Below are 21,220 nucleotides of genomic sequence, written 5' to 3'. Positions count from 1 at the left end.
TACTCCTTTTACAATATTATTAAAAATAAATATTGCACAACATTGGCAAAAACATATCAGAACAAGTCCAGGGATTTTATTAGATTGTGATTCTGGAGCTGAAATTACGCTGAGATTTGATTTTTTGTTGAAGATGTTCTGTCTGAAGATTGGATTTGTCCAGACTGCAGGAGAGAGGGAGAGAGAGACAGGGGGAGATTACCACTGATTAGATTACATTTTAGGTTCAGATTACTTTCCGTCTGCAAACCCACCAACATGCAGAGATAGAAAGCATGAGACAGTGAAGCATCATGGTGCTCACTGGCTGTGACAGTCAGAATTTATGAATATTATTTATTTATGAAAATGTAAAATGGTATTCTTTTGCCCATTTACACTTGTAAAATATTCAGGAGGGAGACAGATGTCTGTGTTGAACTGTGTGATTTGTGCAAAGTGGAAAGTGAGCTCCAATTCCTTTGTACAATACAAGTTATTGTTATTTAACAGAACTAATTTTCCCTGAAATGACTTGAGAAAACCCTGAAATATTCTGTTGTGCACATCATTCATTTTAAACTTGATAACTTTGTCTCAAAAGTCTAGAAAATAAGGAAATGTGGACAATTTAACTAGTATTTTTCACAGTTTTATATAATAATAAATTATGACAAATGTTATTTCCAGTGACAATAAGTTCACATTTTCAATTTTATTGTGAAAGTTGTTTTAGTTGGTTTAATATAGTATTTTATATATTAATTTGAAAATGTATGTGAGGCACTCTTGATCTGCATTATATGAATTCATATTACCTTGAATTTCAGTGCCACCTTAGTTATACACGATACAATAACAAAAAATGTATTTGTTCACAGTATACACAGGTAGTGTGAGTGGGCACACAGCTTATGGTATTTCATTACCTCTGCCTCATTACCTTCCTGTCACTCTTTACTGTCCAAATCAAGATGAAGAAAATAATTTCTATAAAAGAAAACCACTAGGAGAAAGATTTTAAAAAGTCATTCAAACACTTTCTGAATAAAAATAAAATTATACATTTTGATCTCTTGTTGATCTCCATTGCTCGTAAATCCAGAGAGGTCAAAGGTCAGGGGGAAATCACAGAGCTGGCCAGGATTTAAAGGTGCTACATGTCTTTTTTTGCCACCACTACATAGCCAGCATTAGCAGCTACAGACTTCATTCCTTTATTCACCAAGAGCTGTCTCCAGCAGTAGAAAGCAATGCCAATGTTTGCTTTTGTTTTGCTTCTATTTTTATCACTTCTTTTCTTCTACTGAAGTTAGCATGCTAACCAGTTAACCCTTGTTTGTCTGGTCTCGTAAAACAACTTTGCAATAGTGAGTCACTGTAGGATCTGGTGTGTTCTCGGTCCAACATGAGAGGATGACGAGGAAGCGCTGACCAGAGTTTGTATTTTAACCTCTTGTCTTGTAAACTCAGCGATATCTGAAGCTCTTGGTAAGTAAACAGCAGTTTATGTGAACACTGGCTAAACTTACGTATAGCACCTTTAATGCTTCAGCATACTGGATCCCTGCTGTTGAAGTTTCATCTGTGACTCAACCTGAAGGTTAACAAGTGCAACATGTGTAAACTGAGCTCTAATATTAAAGACTTCCTTTGCATAGTGATTTAGGTGTAGCTAATGTGTGAGCTGTAGAGGAGATGGAGGCCAAACAAATGAGGTGTGAACTTCTGCTGTTGACCTTTGTGTGTGTGTTTTGATTAAAAAAAGAGATCCACACTTTGTATGGTCGTATATATGTGGCTGTGTGTGTGTGTGTGTGTGTGTTTGGTGCATGCTCATGCCTCATGCATTGCCTGAGAAGATGCCAGCTTGATCTGTTTGGCCTCTTTGTTTATGGAGCCTTTCCTGCCCTCTGATGTGCGTGCTCCAGCCCATGAATAGAGCTTTGTGTGGGGACACACACACACCGTCCTCATGATTTGAATGCTGAGCCTATCTGATCATTACGTCCAAGAAAGAGAGATGAGAGCGATATGATGATAACAGTTGAGGGAAAACAGATTTCCCACGTGTGAATGTGGGTACAGGGGCCATTGAGGTTTGTCCTTACTTTTAGCACACCTCTTCTGAGCTTAGAGTTTGTAGCAGCTTCATATATCTACACACTGTATCTATCTACTACACTTTAATGGACAGAAGAAGAGTCTCTGGTGCGTTTGAATAAACTGGGATTCTTTAAAAGCGACAGAACATCGGTAGAAGAAGGAAATAAAACTTCACTTCTGCTCCTAGATTTCTGGCCATCTGATGGGGGGCGTGGCCTCCTGCGCAACGTCACTGGTGGTTATATAGGCTGCAGCTGTGGCGGCGGGCTCGCGCTGCTGAGACAGGCAGAGAACTGAGGACCGGCGGCGCGCGCTCACAGACTCACACTCAGCCACACACACATACACACTCCCCAAACAAAGAGAAGCACGCGAGGCAGCACAGCATCCCACCCTTTCAGCCGCGAGCTTGCAGAACCGCCCCCCCCCTAAAATCCCTCTTATACAGAACCGGTCCGGTCCGAGGCTCGAGCGCACAGAACCGACGATGACAACTAACGGCGCGACTAACGGAACCAGCGACATGCTGCAGATCCAGTTCGGTCTGATCAACTGCGGGAACAAATACCTGACGGCGGAGACCTTCGGCTTCAAAATCAACGCATCCGCCACGAGCATGAAGAAGAAGCAGATCTGGACTCTGGAGCAGAGCGGCGACGACTCCAGCGGGAACGTGTTCCACCTCAAGTCACATCTGGGCCGGTACATCGCCGCCGACAAGGACGGGAACGTTACCGGAGACAGCGAGACCCCGGGTCCCGAGTGCCGGTTCATCATCACCGCCCATGATGACGGCCGCTGGTCCCTGCAGTCCGAACCGCACGGGCGCTACCTGGGCGGCACCGAGGACCGGATCATCTGCTTCGCCCAGACCGCCTCGGTGGCGGAGAAATGGAGCGTGCACATCGCCATGCACCCTCAGGTGAACATCTTCAGCCTGACGCGCAAGCGGTACGCGCACCTGAGCACCAAGGTGGACGAGATTGCCATTGACCGGGACGTCCCGTGGGGGGTGGACTCCATGATCACGCTGGTGTTCCGCGAGCAGCGCTACCACCTGCAGACCTCCGACAACCGCTTCCTGAGGAACGACGGCGCGCTGGTCGCCACCACGGACAAGAACACGGGCTACACGCTGGAGTTCCGCTCCGGCAAGGTGGCCTTCAGGGACTGTAGCGGCAGGTACCTCGCGCCCTCCGGGCCCTCCGGTACCATGAAGTCCGGCAAGAGCGCGCGCGTGGGCAAGGACGAGCTGTTCGTGCTGGAGCAGAGCCACCCGCAGGTCGTGCTCACCGCTGCCAACGAGAGGAACGTCTCCACCCGGCAAGGTGGGTGTGGTGGTCCGGTGTGTGTGTGTGTTAGCGCGCTGCAGGCCCTGTGGTCCTCTGGGTGACAGCTTTTGTGTGTGTGTGTGTGTGTGTGAGAGAGAGAGAGTGTATTGGTATCTCATCCCTTTTGGCAGAGGAAGGGTTAAAGTGATGGAATGTCAGACTGCATCCCCCCAGCAGCCTACACACACACACACACACACACACACACACACACACACACACACACACACACACACACACACACACACACAACATAGGCCCTCGTGTATTTGCACATGCTAAACAAAGTCGTGTTTGGCCAGAGTCCACATCCTTAAAAAACACTGAAGGCCTGTAATAGTTTGAGAAATGAGGACACAGGAACATCATTACAGACTGAACCTTCATCACATTCAAACATCACCTGTCTGTAGTTTCCACCCCCCTCCACACACACACACACACACACACACACACACACACACACACACACACAGTGTAAACAGAGTAGAAAATAAAAACTGATAACTGGGTCTTGTCCATGAAAACAGTGTAACAAAGAAGCACACAGACCTCAGCCCCTGTTAACACATGTACGGCTCCATGTGCACGTGTGCCGTCATTCAAATGTAAAACAGCCTCAAACTGGCAAGAGGCTGAACTGGCACAGAGCAGAACAGCTCCACGCTTTAAGGAGAGGAAGAATCTATATCGAAGCATTTCACCTCACATGGAACATCCACTGGTGTTCCTATTGGTCAGAGCTTCATTAAAATGTGAAACATAATCACTATTAACACTAATGATACACTGAGCAGAACCTGAATCATCTTTATTTCAGTCACACAGCCCTGATGGCATGGCAACCCAAAACCAAAGCTCCTCCTGTGTATATTTTGCTCCTGCAGCTGTATAATCAACCTGGATGGCAAAGCTGAAATTAGAGCCTTGTTGAAGGTTTGAAAGCAGGTCTTCACACAGATCCACCATTCTTTAGAAACTGACGTATACAGATGCACCTGGCTGGGTATCAGTGATTAGCCTCCAGATGAGCAGACTTGAGTATTGCTATTTATTCTGTCTTTTTGTCAGATTAGGTCAGTGTTTGTGTGTGTGTGTGTGTGTGAGAGCGAATTCTGTCCATGTGTGTCTGGGTTTCAGCTGTGCGAGTGGGCTGAGGTACAAGCATGTCCCCTCCGCCTTCTTCCTTCCTTCCTTTTTAATCCTCATCCCCTTCTTAAATTTTTCCACTCCTTCCTCACCATCGCCTCCTCTTTCCTCATTGTTCTTCCCTCTTTCTTTTTAACATCTCTTTCCTGCCTTCCTCCTCTCTCCCATCCTCCCTTCACTTGCCCTCCTCAACCCCCTCCCCCTCCAGTCCTCCCCTCACAGCTCCAGCCTTCAGGCCCTGGCTGCTGATGTGTGTGTGTGTGTGTCTGAGGTCATTATCAGTGACATCCCTCATGTTGAACACTTGATAGGTGTCTAAATAAAGGATCATCCTTTGTCTCTAAGAGGCTGTGAAGTGTGAATGAATCCCTGAATTTCAACAGAGATAAAGAATTTATTTGAAATCTGAGGGCTGTGTGAGCATGTGAATCACGCTCTGAAAAACCCTTTGACTCAGCACAAAAAATATCATCAGTGTGATTTGGATAGAGACGAAGGAAAACGCCTGAGAAAGCCCAGAGACAGTGGCACTGTCTGTAATGAATGATTGGAAAATACTAACTGATGCTCTTTAAGTCTTTATTTAGCTTCTGGTCAGGAGGAACACCCTGGTGAGAATACTGTGTGGTTTAGTGGGTTTACTTCCTCTTTTCAGAAAGTATGATCTGTCTATCCTTTTATTCTCCTCTCCTGTCTGTCAAACCGGGCGCCTGTTTGTTCTGTTGTCATGCCTTTTGTTTACTGGTCACAGGGATATTCATTCACTTTAGTCTCTCGGACACAAAATGGAGGCCGTTCCTGAAAGTGGATGTTGAATTAAAAAACGTCACGAGATGGAAACTGCATAAAAAACAAATCCATTAGAATTAGATGATGGCATCCTCTGTAATGAGAGCATGAATTGCACTTTAATAATCCCCCAAGTAACAAAAAAATGTATTGCTGCCTGTCAAACATTTTTGCTAAATCAGATTATGGCTTTTTATTACAGAGGGTGCAGCGAAATGTCAGTGAAATGTCACAGCAACACAAGCTCAAGTATGAAACATTTACACAATGCAGTACAAATATACACAAGCACAAAGTCCTATTTGGACACATTAAAGCATCTTAAAGGGAAAAACTGAGCACTAACTGGCCTTAAATGACTTTTTACCAAGTAACAATGCTGATCAATCGTTGGTTACACCTGACAGTTCACTTTATCAGATCAGAGGTAGAAATTCAACAATCTGATGAGCAGTAGGTCTCTTATTAATCTGATTGGATATTAGCCATCATGTGACAGATCCATGTTAAAGGGGTTTTCTTGTAAACAAACAAAAGTTATGTTTACATTCAGTGTTTAACATAACATAGAGCACATTTCTTTCCTTATGAACCATTTGCTAAGCTGATGTGTTTTTAAAAAATTGTGCGTTGTTTACATCCATGTTTGCTAGCTTGCGGTCTTCTTGTTCTTGCCTTTGTTGGCTCAGTGCTGCCCTTGTTGGTGTGTTACTGCCACCAACTTTTGAACTGCAAACTGGCAGGAAACCTAGTGCAGAACAGTGCGTCACATGCATGATACAAAGAAAACAGGGGGCCACTCATACAAACATTACTTCATAGCACTACAAGAGGTCAAAAACTCCACTGGGTACTTTTTAAAAAAACATCTGTGTCATTGTAAAAATTCAGTTTCCACTACTGATTGCATTCATTTAGTGACTGTAAGCTGCTGACTCAGTTTTAGTGCCACAACAATCCCTGGCATCATGTTGCCTTACATTAAAATGATTTTGGTAAGAAAGTTGTATTGGCGCATCCCTAACATGAAGTCACTTACTAGTCTAATGCCTTGCTCAAGGACACTTGTGCAGGTTGGTCTCTCATGGATGACTGAACCCATGTCCTCACTGCTCTGTCTGCTCCTTAATGAGCAAGAAGTCTGAATCGCTAGAGGAAGGCTGTGTTCAACCCGCCAACAACTGGATCATTGTGATGTGGATTAAATGTTGAGTGGAATTAAACTGGCTCCAGATGTGTTTAAAACCGACAGCTGCTCATAGCCCCTCTTTGCGGCAGCTATTCGCCTGGCAGACCTGAGCCAAGTTGGTGGTTTGAAGTCGGCTGGCTTCCATTAGCGGCCTGAAGGCTTCTGACGTGAGCGAGCTCAACTGGGTCAGTCCAAAGTCCAAAAGCTGCTTTGGTCCAATCAAAGCTGTTGATTTTGTGACTTGTGTTTAATTGCTGTTGATGAAGCTTGTGCTCTTAGACTCAGTAAATCCTTCATTAAATGGAGCCACGATATGTTGAGTTTGTTGGGAAAGCAGAGACCCACTTGAGAAGAGTTTCTTCAAGTTGGAGATACCTATTCCCATTTATGCTCACATTCAACTCTCTTAAAATAGAAATGTAATTGTTTTTGGTGCTTCATCCTTAATTTTTGTAGTTTTGGCTGTCATTTCCACTGATAAATTTTATGATTCAGTTCAGCACTGCAAAATGAGCAGTTAAGATGGGTTTTACACAGGTTAAGAGCTCTCTGATCACGTGTGGCTGTTCACTGTTATGGATATCTGCACCTACACACCAACAATGAAGCTTGCTCATACAGTATCATCCTAAGACATAGGGAGAGATGTCCACAACTATGAAAACAAGACTCGCGTACAAACACAGCAGAATTTGACTATATGAACATACCTCAGTTAAGAGGAGTCCAAGTGACTTATATTGGAGTAAACCTTGACATGATTTTCAAACAACAGCAACTCAAATGTTCTAAGCTCATTGCAGTTTATCATGAGTTATGTGTTTATTGTTGTGAATCCAAAATGCTGCAGAGAAATCACAAGGAATTCATTTTTGGACATTAACTTCCAGAAAACTTTTCTTCCACCCACATTGCTTCCCCATTACTTCTTTACTTCTTGATTCATCGTTAACTGAAAATAAGGCCTGTAATTAACCAATAAGTTGCCTGAAGTGGGTTCTTCAGACACAATGGAGATGTTCATGTAAGTTTATGAATTTCAAGCAAACTTAAATCCATTAAATTCAGTATATAGAGTTTGTCACGTGGGGAACCACCAGAAACAATAATTTTCTGTCTGACTGGATGCATTTTACTGCAGTCCCTTTGTTTCTGCTCGCAGCGTTCATAGCTGCCATTAATTCAACCCTGTGCTATTGCTTGTTTCCTGCTCATAACATCCACTCTCCTTATCCCTGGTCACAAATTCCCTTAGAGACTGTTTAACGACCCTCATATGGACCAAGACACAATTATCAGTCCGTTAGCCTGGAGCTCAATGGCCCTTTAAGTGGTCTGTTCTGCCCCTAAACTGTGGTGCGAGTGAGTGAAGACTGAGCACTGGTTTGTCCTTAGCTAAATGGACGAGAGCCCATCACTTCCTGTTGGCTACTGGTGTGACCACTGAGAGCTGACTGCTGTTTACAACTGATGGTCCTCCAGGCCACTGGCTTTAGGGAACCAGTGATGAGGTGAAGGAAGTGGAGACAAAAATATCGCAGCTTCAGAATTTTTTTGACAGCTCTTAATTGTATATGTGGAGTGTGATTTCTGTTGGGACCAGGTTGTTTTTACTCAGCTGAATAACCATTGAATTCCTGATGACATGGCCTCTTGCCCCTTGAATGTTTTCTGGCTGTGGTCTCTGACTAACCTCCTATCTTTTGACTGGAAATTGGATTTACAAGACTTGGTATGAATGTATGAAGCTTCTGTCGTATAAAGCATGACCACAGCCACATGAAAAGATTTAACATGCCAACTCTGAAAAGACTCAAGATCCCAAATTTAAAAGAATAATTTGACACAGTGGCCGGTTAGCTTAGCTTAGCATTAAGACTGGAAACAGAGGGAAACTGCTAGCATGGCTCTGTCTGCTGTACAAAAACTGAAAGTACAAGAACAATTGTGGTTCTACATGGGGTTATGTGTTTGGACTGTTTCTTGATCAGGAACAGTGATGTCCTGAGGTTACATTGCCCAGGAAGTCAGTGCTGGCCAAGAAATAGTCCCTCCCATAACCCTCCATTAAAAACTACAAATGATGGTTTGTACAGTTTGGTTTTGTGTATATCAGTGAGCTTTAGAGTTGCTGGTCTGTGTTACCTTTGGACAGAACCAGGCTAGCAGCTTTCTCCATGTTTTCAGTCTTTACGCTAAGCTATGCTAATTGGTCTCTGGCTGAAGATTCCCATCTAGCATACAGATGTGAAAGTGAAGCTGATCTTCTCACCAAACCAGCAGTAAGAAAACAAATATGAATATTTTCAACAATGTTACACTATTAACGTAACAGCTGACTTTTGTAAAACAGTCTCTCAGTGTTCAAATGACAACATGTAACCAGTTCAAACTGTCAAACTCTATTGTTTAGTTTGGCCTGATTTTTGCTGACACCAGTGCAAGTTCTTTTAAATGTTAAATCAGAGTCGAAATCTGGCTCTAAATCATGTATTGTGTGGTGTGTGGTTTAAAAAAAAAAAAAGAAGAAAAAAATTGGCTCCATGTTGTGTCTGGCCATGATTCAGCCCTGACACCCTTTCTGTATCCTTCATCCCCCCGCTGGCAGGAAATGAGACATGAGAGACACAACCCCGACCTTGGCTGGTGTGTGTTAATCCCTGCAGGGTGAAGGGCGATGATTTGCACAACCCACTCACCCAATAGAGAGAAAAAAGAGAAGGGAAGTTATCAATTCATGCATCCTTGGTAGTGTTTGCTGCCTGTGACACAGAGTACATGGTGATGCTTTAATGTGTTTATAGACCCTCTGTATGTGAGTGTCTATGTGTGTGTGTGTGTGTGTGTGTGTGTGTTGGTAGCGTGCCAGGGGAGCAGCCTTATGTTGGCTGCAAGGCACCAGGGAGCCTCTCCTCCCTAATGTCATCTACTTTATTATAGGTTAGTCTTCAGCTGGTCTCCAGTGTGTCATTCTGCTCTGCTCTGGGTGTGTCTCCACATTAATGCCCTCTCATTCACAGCCCACAGTTGATTTTTGCAACACAATAAACACAGAATGGGCATTCAATCAATTTACTAAAAGATTTGGGGCATCCCCAGGCACAACACTGTATCTGACCTCATTTTTAGAGGGCTTTTTCCACATTTGTTAGAGGAAGTGGGAGTATTAATGTGGTGTGTGTGTGTGTATTCCAACATACTGTATGAGCAGCAGCGTTTCAGTCAGCACAGTGCTCGGTGTGTAGGCTGGCTGGCCCGTCACACTGTTTGTGTGTCTGTATGTTTGGATCAGAACAAAGGCCAATGATCTGGCTCCCTGTTTGTGTCCCAGCTGGTCGCCTCCTCAGTCAGGCCTGCTGAACAATAGACACACACACACACACACACACACACACACACACACACACACACACACACACACACACACAACTGCACTTTATACAATCGCGTGCGTTCACAGCAGGCCTCTGGTGCTGGCTCACAGCAACCGAGGCCAACAATCTGTGCCTGCCGCCATCAGGCTGAAATGCGGTGGGCGGGGTGGACAGAAAGATAGAGGGGTTGTTTTCAAGAGCACGAGTTGTGTGTTTGTGTTTGTTGGGCTCTGCATGTGGTGTGGTTTGGGAGGATTCAGCATGTGTGGTCACCTCTTTTGGTGTGGTTAGCTGGAGAGGGACGCAGAGTGTACAGACCCTCTTCCCTCCTCCTCCTTTAACCCTGTGAGCCTCTATCTGGGTTTATAATAAACTCAGAACAACCCTGACAGGCAGCCTCGGCCTCTTTTCGAAGTCACAGCTGAAGCTCCGCAGGCCTCAGGGTGGGTGTTTTGTCTCTGTCAGACTTGTATTTTCACTCTGTGTGTGTACCCACCAGTGTTGTTCTTTCCTTGTGATAACTTGTGACCAGTTTCAAGGTGTGTGTATGTGTGGAAAGATGAGACACTGAGCCGCTGACTACAGTAAAAAAGAGCAGAACACTTCCTCCTAATACAGACAGACTCAACAAACATTGTTCCATTTCCTTTAACTTTGAGGTTTGTAAATGTCATTCAGATGAATGAAAGCCCCTTTGACAGCGCCTGAAAGTGTCGCTTATATAAATTCAAATCAAATGAGGGAATATGTTATTCAAACCAGCGCAGTGGTGGAGTGACTAGTGTTAACATATTTCACAGAACAGCAGGTGAAGTGTGCTTTTTCTTACTTTCCTGGTGTATTTTCATATAGTGAAATTCATGTGGGTTTAACATAAAAAATGTAAAAAAGTTGTTTTATGGTCTAACAAAATTTCATGGTTCCTTGCTTGATATTTTTAGCCTGAACTTCAAAAGAGCTGATGCTCTTTCATATCAGTATCTTTTCTATTTGAGAGTTTCTTGCCAGAAATAACCTAATGAGTGAAATGTTGAAGTGTTCAGCTATATAATTCAGCTATAGTTGCTCTGTCAGGGCACAGCGTCACAGAATACGTGACATTTTAAAATATATTATTTTCTACAAAGAGATTTGGGGAAATTCAGTTAAATATGAGCGCTGGTAACACTCTCATATCTGTCTGTTCAGTGTGAGGCTTTAGCTAGCTGCCAGTTAGCTTAGCATAAATAAAGGGGGGCACCACTGGCTTGGCTGTGTCAAAAGGTGGCAAGCTGTGAAAATTACAATTACTGTTTTATGGGTGACTGCCTGGCAACTGGTCCTGGACAAGCAATAGTTTGACACACAGTAACGCCCATAAAACGGTTAATTGTCATTTTTACATTTGGCTTTTGTACAGATTAAAAAGTGAGATATAAATGTTTTTAAGTGAGTTTTAGAGGTGCTGGTAGGCAGATTTTTATCACCTCTGGACAGAGCCAGGCTAGCTGTTTCCCCCTGTTTTCAGTCCTTATGCTAAGCTAAGCTAACTGAATGCTGGCTATAGCTTCATATTTACTGGACAGACATGAGAATGGTGTAAATCTTCTCATCCAACTCTCTGTGAGAACGTGAAACAGCCCATTTCCCAAAATGTCAAAGTGATCCTTTAATAAAACAAAGAAAGTCATATGATGTCAGACATTACTTCTGCAGCTTCTTCAGCATGTTTTGGCCTTTTTTTTGTATAAATGTTCAAAATGAACTGATAACTATTTAGAGTAATGAGTTTGTCCTTGATGAATAAACTGGGTCCTTCATATCTCTGTTTTGGATAATGAATTCAATATTACAGACTTTGTAGCAATTTGGAGTGAGCTCATTCCTCATGTAGGTGAGTCAGTAATCGCTCTCTAAGTTCAGTGTGGGTGGAGGCATCCAGCACATGGTTACTCTCCCTCCACACTGCCGCAGTAATAAATGGACTTTGCTGTGCTACTGTACTGAGTCTGTGTTGGCTGAGCAGGAGGCAGTGAGGATTAGAGGACACTTCAGTGATGTGACTGATGACTGTGCAGTCAAACACAGTATGACCCTCTTCTCTCCTCATTTTTCCTCCTCTAATGTGTTCCTTGAAATGCTCCCTGTCTGTTGCAGCTAAACTTACATTTCATCTTCTTTGACCCCCCCCCCAGCCATGTGGTTCCCATTATGGTCAGTTATATTTTCCCTCTCAGTCATCTGTGTGTGTGCGTTGTGTGTGCATCTGTGTGTTCATCTGTGTCCCCACATATTTCTGCAGAAACTCAATCTGTCCGCAGAGACCAGAGCTCCTTCGTTGACTTTAGTAGGAACTCAACAGGAAAGTAGTAATGTGTATTTCTTTCTCCTTTTTTCAGTCATAAAATGTGAGCTGTAATTCTTGAGCGACTGACACCTTATGTAATAGTTGCTGTATTGACACAGGCTTGTCTAGGTTCTTCACGTTCAATATAAAGTACATCTTTGGCTTCAGCTGTGGACCAGCAGTGTACAGCTCGTATTAAGACACCTTGAAGGGGAAAGCAGTCACTAAGAGTATGTTAGGGACTGTATGAAAATGATGTTGTTTGACATTTTTAACATAAGAATTATTAATATTTTCTTTGGACCCTCTCCTTGACTTAGGAAAAACTGTAACACCCAACGTCAAAATTATTTAATAGTACTGAATTGGTTCAACTCATTTAAACATTAAGGTGTGCATTGTGGGTAATGTAGGCACCAGGTTCTGCCAAGGAGGAAGAATATGAGTAGTAAAAAGTAAAGTACAAATAATACCTGTTTAAATCGCAACATCTTAATGGCGCAAAACTTTTATCATAGCCACCAAATGTAGGTTAAAAATGAATCAGCAACATAAGGTGAATAAGGTGAATATAATATATAAGTGTTTTGCTGAAGATTTATAGGCTAATGTTATGTGGTACATTTAGCATGTTTTCTTCCTTTTTCCAAATGTGGGAATGACTGTTTAATCAAGACCCAGGGTATTCTTTGTGTTTCTCACAACTGATATTCATCCTTCTTACGATGACTTAACATCAGAGACAGGGTTTCTGTCTTCTGATGACGATCCATCGCCCACACTAAGGCTCATTTATAACTATAGCCCTTTATTTGTTTTATTTATTCATTTATTTTTCACAATAAACCTCCCAAGAGAGGCTGAAATAACATGAATCTGGAGTGAGAGAACAAAAGAAAAGAACACACCCCACTATCCCAAAAAATGTACCCTCCCTTTAGCAAAAGGAAAAAATACATTACCCTCTCCCCCCAAATAAATGTCCAACAGGCCCTTACTAAATCATTTGTGAATTCAGCTGATAACTATGACCAGAAGACCCACATCTAATTTTGGCAATCTTGATGATATTGTTTTTTATTATTAACAACATTTTAGGGTAGATTTTCCCTTCAGTTTATTCAGCGTGACCAGTGGAGCCAGTTGTGAGGCTGAAAGAGAACAAGAGACATGGGAAAAAATGTGATTGGGGGGGGGGGCAGACAGGGAGCACATGAGTGTGTTGGTTTGTTTTCTCAAACACATCTTTCTTTCTCTGTCTGTCTGGTTCTCACTCTGTACACATTTACACAGCGCTCCAACAAACAGTCCATCTCTCTCTCCGTCCAGCCCTCTGGCTATAGGTCCATCCATGACTTCATCATTTACAATAGCTTGCATTGTGCTGCATGAAGTGTGTATGTGTGTGTGAAGGGAGTGGTACACTGGGGGGTTGTATATGTGTTCATCCTATAGCTTATTCATGTTTGTTTACCTCTTTGTTGCTCTTGAGTGCTAGAGTGGGGTTGATGTGATCTTAATGAGGTCTGGTGTTCTATACACATACAGCTGAGTGTATCGAAACACACACACACAAACAAACATGCACACTGGCCTTCTGGACGACAGATTTAAAGTATCTGTGGGGTGGTAGTGATCGTTTATATTATGAATTAATAGATGACTACAAATTTCTCATTTTATTCAACAAACTGTCCAATTTACAACAAAAAGAAGCAAATCTTCATGAGATGCTGGAACCAGACAGGGTCAAACATTTTGTCCAACCATTGGATTATCCTGAAGTTTTATACACACATTCATGGTCTCCAGAGGATGTATGCTACTTTTTCTTTGTCAGATTATTTAGTTCATGACCAAATACTTTCAAAACTAATAACAATCTCATCAGTCATACTTTTGTGCTAATTTGCAAATACTGGCATGCTAACATGCTAACTAAGATGGTGTCTATGGTAAAGATTATACCGGCTAAACGTGAAGATTGCCACTGTGAGAAAGTTACCATGCTGACATCAGCATTGAGCTCAAAGCAGTGTGTCCAAGCATAGCCCCACAGTGCTGACAGAGTAGCTAAAAACTCTTAGTCAATGGGGTTAAATTTGACTGTTAATAAGAATACAAATCACCAACTGTCCAACATGAACTGCAACCCCAAATTACCATTCAAAAATATGAACAAAGTGAATTGCAAAGAAATGTGATTTGCATCTAAAAACGCAGTTTGTACACTCTGTATCTTGGTTTGCATTTCTTACTTTTGGTTTGTGAGTCATAGCTTTTCCTTTCTTCTGATTTTGGTCATTATTATAAATTAAATATTCTAAAGACGGGGAGTAAGTGTGGTTTGTGTTTTTATTAACAAAATTAAGCCCATATCAGTCTTGTTTCTTGATAACTGACTAAATGACAATTGGATTCCTGTGGATTTATTATAATAATTGATCATTTTTTTAGCTGTTGCTGTTTACAGTCATTGTAAATGCCACTGATTCTTTTGTCTCTGTGCTCTGACCAGTGACGACTAATCCTTTGAACTGTAGTGGGGTCTGTCTGGATGATGACAGATGTGTGTGTGTGTGTGTGTGTGTGTGTGTGTGTGTGCAGCTGTGTGAAATCCTTCACTAATCCGAACCGTCTGATGTTGCTCATTTAGTGCGTCTGATCCTGACCAGGGGAGGTTCGTGTGTGTGTGTGTGTGTGTGTCCGCATCTGGACGGTTGGTAGTTAATGATCATCCTCTGTGGCTATTTGCAGCTTTCACATGTGCATTGACTGAACCACCAGTCTGTATTTTAACTAACCTCTCCTCTCCGACTTTCTGACTCCGCCCAGGCATGGACCTTTCAGCCAATCAGGATGAGGAAGGCGACCAGGAGGTGTTCCAGGTGGAGATTTGCCGTGAAAACAGGAAGTGTGCGTTCCGGACCGCTGCTGGGAAATACTGGACCCTCACCGCTAATGGCGGCCTGCAATGCACCGCCTCCACCAAGTGAGAATTACATGTTATCATATCTTTACTCAACAAGATACTGATCTGTTAACTTTAAAATTCACCACAACCACACCTGCTCTAATCTGTCTGCTCAGTCAGAGCCAGTGAGAGTGTGTGTGTGTGTGTGTGTGTGTGTGTTAATCACGGAAAATTTGATACTGGTCTGTCACAGCTCTTAGTCTGTAGTCCTGTTCTGTAATTTGAGCTGTGACACGACCAAGGAGATTTGTGTGTATTAGATAGTGTGTGTGTGTGTGTGGTGTGTGTGTGTGTGTGGTGTGGGTGGAGGGTGGATGATGTGAGTGTGAGTGTGTGTGTGTGTGTGTGTGTGTGGGAGGTGAAGTGCGAGTGATCTCATGTCATGGCAGTGGCATGTTGTGGAAGATTAAGTGCGTTTGTGTGAAACCTCAACCTGTAAGGAGTGATTTTTCCTTTATGTGCAGTGGCTCTGTCCAGCCAGAGCACTGGTTGTTGACCTTTGACCTTTGACCCTGTGCTCCTGGATGATTTTCCTGTGAGGCCCCACACATTCAGGAGTAGGAGGTGAAGCTGCTTTCATAGAGTCTACTCTTGTCATCCTCGAGTAATAAGTAGAGGACTTGTCTCCTTTTAATTGTGTTAAAATTTACCATTATTTTGAAAATCTGTTTTTGATGCATAGATGCATGTGTTGCTCGAAAGAAGCTGCAAATGAAGTAGATTTACATATACAGGAGTGATGCAGAGCACAGCAATAATCTGATCCAGTATCAGATTGGCCAGAGAAGCATGTGTCCTGAGTTAACTCGGAGGATGACCTGCATTTTTTAAGATAAGACCAAGCAGAGACGGTCATGGACTCTGCAGGGGTCACACAGCAGAGCGCTCTGCAGGAAGCTCACCAAATTCCTCCATCGCATTCTTGCGCTTTGACATGGATCGCTCCTCGCAGATTAGACCACAAAAATGTTTTCTTTCACCATGTCCTCTTGTGGTTTTAGGAAAACATTTGGGGGAATGATTCAGAGCTTCTCTAATAAAAAGTAGCAGGGCAAAAATGATCCAGCCGATCCAGGAATGTTAAAGCTACCCTACAAAATAAAAGCAGACTCTGTGCCAAGTGAAAGGATTTAAAAGCTACTTGATTCAACCTAAGCAAAGACTACAAGCTTATCCCTCTACCCTGAGCCTACCTATCCAGTTACCCAACAATTACTTAAGCTCTTGATAAAACAGCTGGGTGTAGTTTTCTGAGCTCATGCAAGGGTGCGACTGGATATCTAACTGCCATGTAAATTTAATTATCCTTCTTACCTCTCACGCCTTTTACTTTCTTTCTCTGTAGGTCAGCTAATTGCTACTTCGACATTGAGTGGCGTGGGAAGAGGCTGACTCTCCGGGCCGCTAATGGGAAATATGTTGCCGCCAAGAAAAACGGCCAGCTAGCAGCCACCATCGACTCTGCAGGTCCGTGTGATTTGTTGTCGATCCAGCCGTTCAGACAGTGACACGTAGCTAAATGATTTACTTTTCAGCAATGACAGGGATGGGAATTTCAGCACAGTGAAGAGTAATTAAATCATGGCTGGCTGTTGCAGTTGCCTCTGAGCTTCAAGGGCTTCAGCACTTCTGAGGGTTTGTTTCGTAACAGCCGAACATGGCTGTTTACTCCTTCGGGATTTAGGTTTGTCGAAATCCTTTCATTTATTCTTTTGCCATGTCGTCACTGTGTTCCTTTTTAAGCTTATAATGGTGATTGGAAACATGATGAGACGCTTTCGGAGTATGCAGAGTTATTGAAGAGCTTGCACAGTCTGACCATATATCAAATCAGAAAAGGCTTGGTTTTTCCTAATCGTGTGCGAAAAACAATGCTAACCAGAAACAAACCAACTGTCACGGCCATGGGCATGTGAAATATGTGTTCATTACCATGCCCGCATTCATTTAAGTTTAGCCCATGCAAATTAACAATGTGCCCAATAAATCATACTTCAAACAACAGTTTTGACATTTTGGGAAATAGGCTTATATCTTCTTGTACTGGCTCTGAGCAGTTGCCAGGCAACCAAACACTCCAGGGAGATACTGCTGCTGGCCAAGAAATAGTCCGCTATATAACCTCTGTAAAATGGCAAATTGTCATTGTTGCTCTTTGGTGTTCATACGACTCAAACCAACAAGGTATATTGTGTTAATTAGTGAGCTTCAGTGGTGCTGGTAGGTGGATTTTGGACAGAGCCAGGCCAGCTGTTTTCCCCTGGTTTTAGTCTTTATGCTAAGCTAAGCTAAAAAGCTGCTGGCTGTTGGCTTATATTTACTGTATAGACATGAAGAAAGCAAATAAATATTGCCCAAAATGTCACTCAGATTGTTACACTGATGAAGACGAAGTGAAGATTTTTCACAGTTTGACCATTAGAGAAGCTGCATTCATTTCAAGACACAGGCATTAAGTCAGCAACAGATCAGAGGGTGCTCCAGTTAAAAGAAGTGCTGGGGGGTCTGGGTTTTGGCATCAGTGAATCAAAGCTGAAACTTTGACTCTGCTGCAGTTTCTGATGAAGGGCTGTTGGCAGCCACAGTGCTGAGATTCCTGACACAAGTTGCTTTGCACACATTTTTTTAATGAGACACATGAAAACTCAGCACTCTGAGCTCAAGCGCTGCAAACAAATGCACAAGTCGCTGTTGCAGAGCGGCGTTAGTGTTTTGCCATACAGTGAGGTAAACTTACTGACACTTGCTTACTTTCTGAAGCTCTAGTAAACATATTGCGTCCTTTGCCTGCCTCCAGGTGAGACCGAGGAGTTCCTCATGAAGCTGATCAACCGCCCGATCATCGTGCTGCGTGGGGAGCACGGCTTCATCGGCTGCAGGAAGGTGACAGGGACGCTGGACTCCAACCGCTCCTCCTACGACTACTTCACTCTGGAGTTCAGAGACGGAGCCTACAGCCTGCAAGGTCAGTTGACATCCAGGCTCAGTGTGCCGAAGGCCACGCCGGCTAGAGTTCAATGTGATCATGCACATGTGCAGCAGAATTACACAAACAGCAAAGCTACTGCTTGTCAGAGCATGTGAAGGGTCCTCATGTAGGCTTACAAGGGATTAAATCATTTATTCTTTAAGGGATTCTCATTATGGATTTGCTCATTCAGGGGGCGTTTGTGCCAAAAAGAGGGATTTCATTTGGATGATTTCACTGCTTTTACATTATGTAATTCAAACAAAGCAAATTTAAGTCAAATCTTTTGTTCCCTGCTCCATTTTCACACCCTTCCCCCACCATTTTGACACACTATACCTCGATCACACTCGCACTCCCTAATCCATCCTTTCCTCCTCTTCCCTCTCCTCCCCCCTTGCAGACTCGACGGGTAAATACTGGATGGTTGGGAACGAGCAGTCGGTGGTGAGCAGCAGCGACACGCCCGTCGACTTCCTCTTCGAGTTCTGCGACTACAACAAGCTGGCCATCCGCCATGCCGCCGACAACAAGTACCTCCGCGGGGACCATGCCGGCGTGCTGAAGGCCAACGCCGACGACCTGGAGACCGCCACGCTCTGGGAGTACTGAGGGAAGCAAGAGGGGAAGATACCACGGCAACGGGGACGTGCCCGCCCGCTGCCACGATGCTGATGAATGATTGAAGTGCAGTGATGTGGCACCACCCGTCCATACATCTACCTATCCACCACCTCCCCTCCCTTTCCCTTCCATTCCTTATATTATATCCTCTACTTATGACTTTATTTGTTGATAAACTGCACAGAGAGAACAGGAAGGATAGAAGAAGGAGGAAGGGAGACACTACTCTCTCGCTCGCTTTCCTGCCACCCTTTCCTTCCTTTTATCCTTCCTTTCTCCCTTTCCCAGCTCTGCTCTGCAGTGTCGACCTTTATCTGTTGCCATAGTTACCGTGGGGCTGTGCACTTTTTCTGCTCCGATCTGGTTCGCTGCTCGACCTGTCACTCACTCCCTCCTCTCGCCTTACGATTGGGCCGTCCCTCTCCCAGAGCAGAGCAGAGCCACCTTTAAAGAGCCCCCTCCTCTCTTGAGTTAACCCCCACACCCCCACCCTCGTCTTTCTACCTGTCTCTATTGTCTGTGTGAGCAGCGCATGGTGGCAGTATTTATGGTGTCTGACCCGGTCTGGTAGAGCCGTTTTCTGCCTGATCCAATCTCCCCAAAACACAGACTCAGTCCTGGGTTACATCCAGCTGCTTCCTGTTAGCTGGATATGACAGATAGAGACAGTGCGTGTGTGTTTTGTACAGATTGGTTCACGTGGAAACTGATTTTCAGCTTCTCTCAGACCAGGCAGAGTATGTTTGTTTTCATGAGCAGGCCTCGTTGCCTCTATGTGACGACTATGTGATATAACTGGAGCAGATCTTAAGATGATAAAGATATCAAACATGATGTAACTGACGGGTTTAACAACTCCCCCCCCCCACCCCCACTTCATCTCAACTGTAAAATATTGAAATGTATACCAGTTTCCTGTGTTGTTCTCTAGCTGTGTTCTCTTCGGTTGGCGGGGGGTCCGATCTCCTGGACCCAAACAGGATGTAGGAAGTTAAAACACTTATCCTCCTTGTTCCCCACCTCCACAAGCTAAACCTATTGTCCCGAGAACAGTATAAAGAAAATTTAGAAAATAAAATGGTGCGGTCACTTATGTTTACTGCACTTACATGTCTTACTGGAAAAAAAAAAAACACTTGCTGACACAGTTGGATTCATTTCTTTTTCTATGTCCAAGGCACAGACATTATCATGGGTAGGAGTACAGTAGGTAGCCATAGCAACTGGAGTTAAATGATTTATAGACCCTTTTTGAAAGCTGCTTTTTGAATCCCGCAACCAAACTTAAACCTCAGCCTTTATCTAGACCAAATCCTTTGATACTGGATTAACAAACTCTCATCTCACACACAACCAAACAAAACTGGAACCTGGTGCTACTAACTAACTCATAACATGATAAGAAATGTTACCGTCCTGTCATCTCGCACACTGTCTGGCCTGACAGATAGTGATCTCTGCTGCGTCTCTGACCCTGCACTCGAGAGCCTTGCCATGTAACCGAAATGGCTGTGAGCGCGTCCTCAGTAGCCTAAATCTGCTTTTTTTCCTTTGGTTTAAGTTTCTGTCTGAACTTTGAGCAAGTGTCACGACAGCCTTCACAACAAGATGTGACCAAATTTTATGTTCTTCAATTGTTTTTGTTGGATGTTTTATGTTCCTGACTCGTCAGTGCAGGTGGGGAAGGGATGAGTTTAAAAAAACAAAAGGAAGCAGACTTTGAATTTGTCGTCTATTTAACTGAAATGTCTGTTATGCAGTCGTGTAGCACATTGCACCCACAGGCCCTGCCCTCTTCTTTGATTCTCTACCCTTCGGCAGCCTGCTTTCTCCATAACGCATTAAGCAGCAATGGGTTTTGTCTGATTTTTACAATACAGCAAAGATTACCTTGGCACACAGCCCTGAATTATTGGGCTCTTCCACTCATCATCACCGCCGTAAAGCATTCCTCTGTGGAAATCTGTACGGAAAACCAATCATTGTAGCCCCATGAAATGATACATGATTGTAGCCGGCTCTAAACCAAGTCCGTCCACTTTCCTTTCTCAAGTTTTGACCATTTTTGCATGAAGGGCTGAGAATCTCAAGCGAATAAAAGGAGTGGTTATCCTCTGAGAAACCAGCGTCTCCAAGGTAACCAAGACCAAGGCTTAGACAAACGGATGTGGAAGGGTAAACATGTGGTAATGACTGTGCCTTACTCTTGAGTTTTTGGGCAGTAGGAAAAAAAAAAAAAGATTTAAAAAAGGAAAAAAAAGAATTAAAGTCCACATCTTTGCTTTGTATAACTGGAACTTCCTTTTGTATTATTATTTTGTATAATTTTTTCAATATTGTGGATTAATCTCTCTCGTGCCATTGGTTCACCTGAAATCCAACGACCAATAAAACTGGGATTTGGAACGCTA

The 21,220-nt window shown here is 43.4% G+C and overlaps 1 protein-coding gene across 1 annotated transcript; it reads left to right on the top strand.

The window, feature by feature from the left end:
* The first annotated feature begins 2,340 nt into the window (after positions 1-2,340).
* Positions 2,341-21,220, top strand: fscn1a (fascin actin-bundling protein 1a). Its single transcript, XM_018667683.2, has 5 exons — positions 2,341-3,413; positions 15,079-15,235; positions 16,563-16,684; positions 18,015-18,182; positions 18,589-21,220. Exons 1-5 carry the CDS (start codon positions 2,573-2,575, stop codon positions 18,795-18,797), a joined length of 1,497 nt encoding a protein of 498 aa, XP_018523199.1. The 5' UTR covers positions 2,341-2,572; the 3' UTR covers positions 18,798-21,220.

This window comes from Lates calcarifer, linkage group LG11, assembly GCF_001640805.2.
Source record: "Lates calcarifer isolate ASB-BC8 linkage group LG11, TLL_Latcal_v3, whole genome shotgun sequence".
Taxonomy (NCBI): Eukaryota; Metazoa; Chordata; class Actinopteri; family Centropomidae; genus Lates; species Lates calcarifer.
The sequence above is the reverse complement of the archived record's forward strand: the minus strand, read 5'-3'. Positions and strand labels throughout refer to the sequence as shown.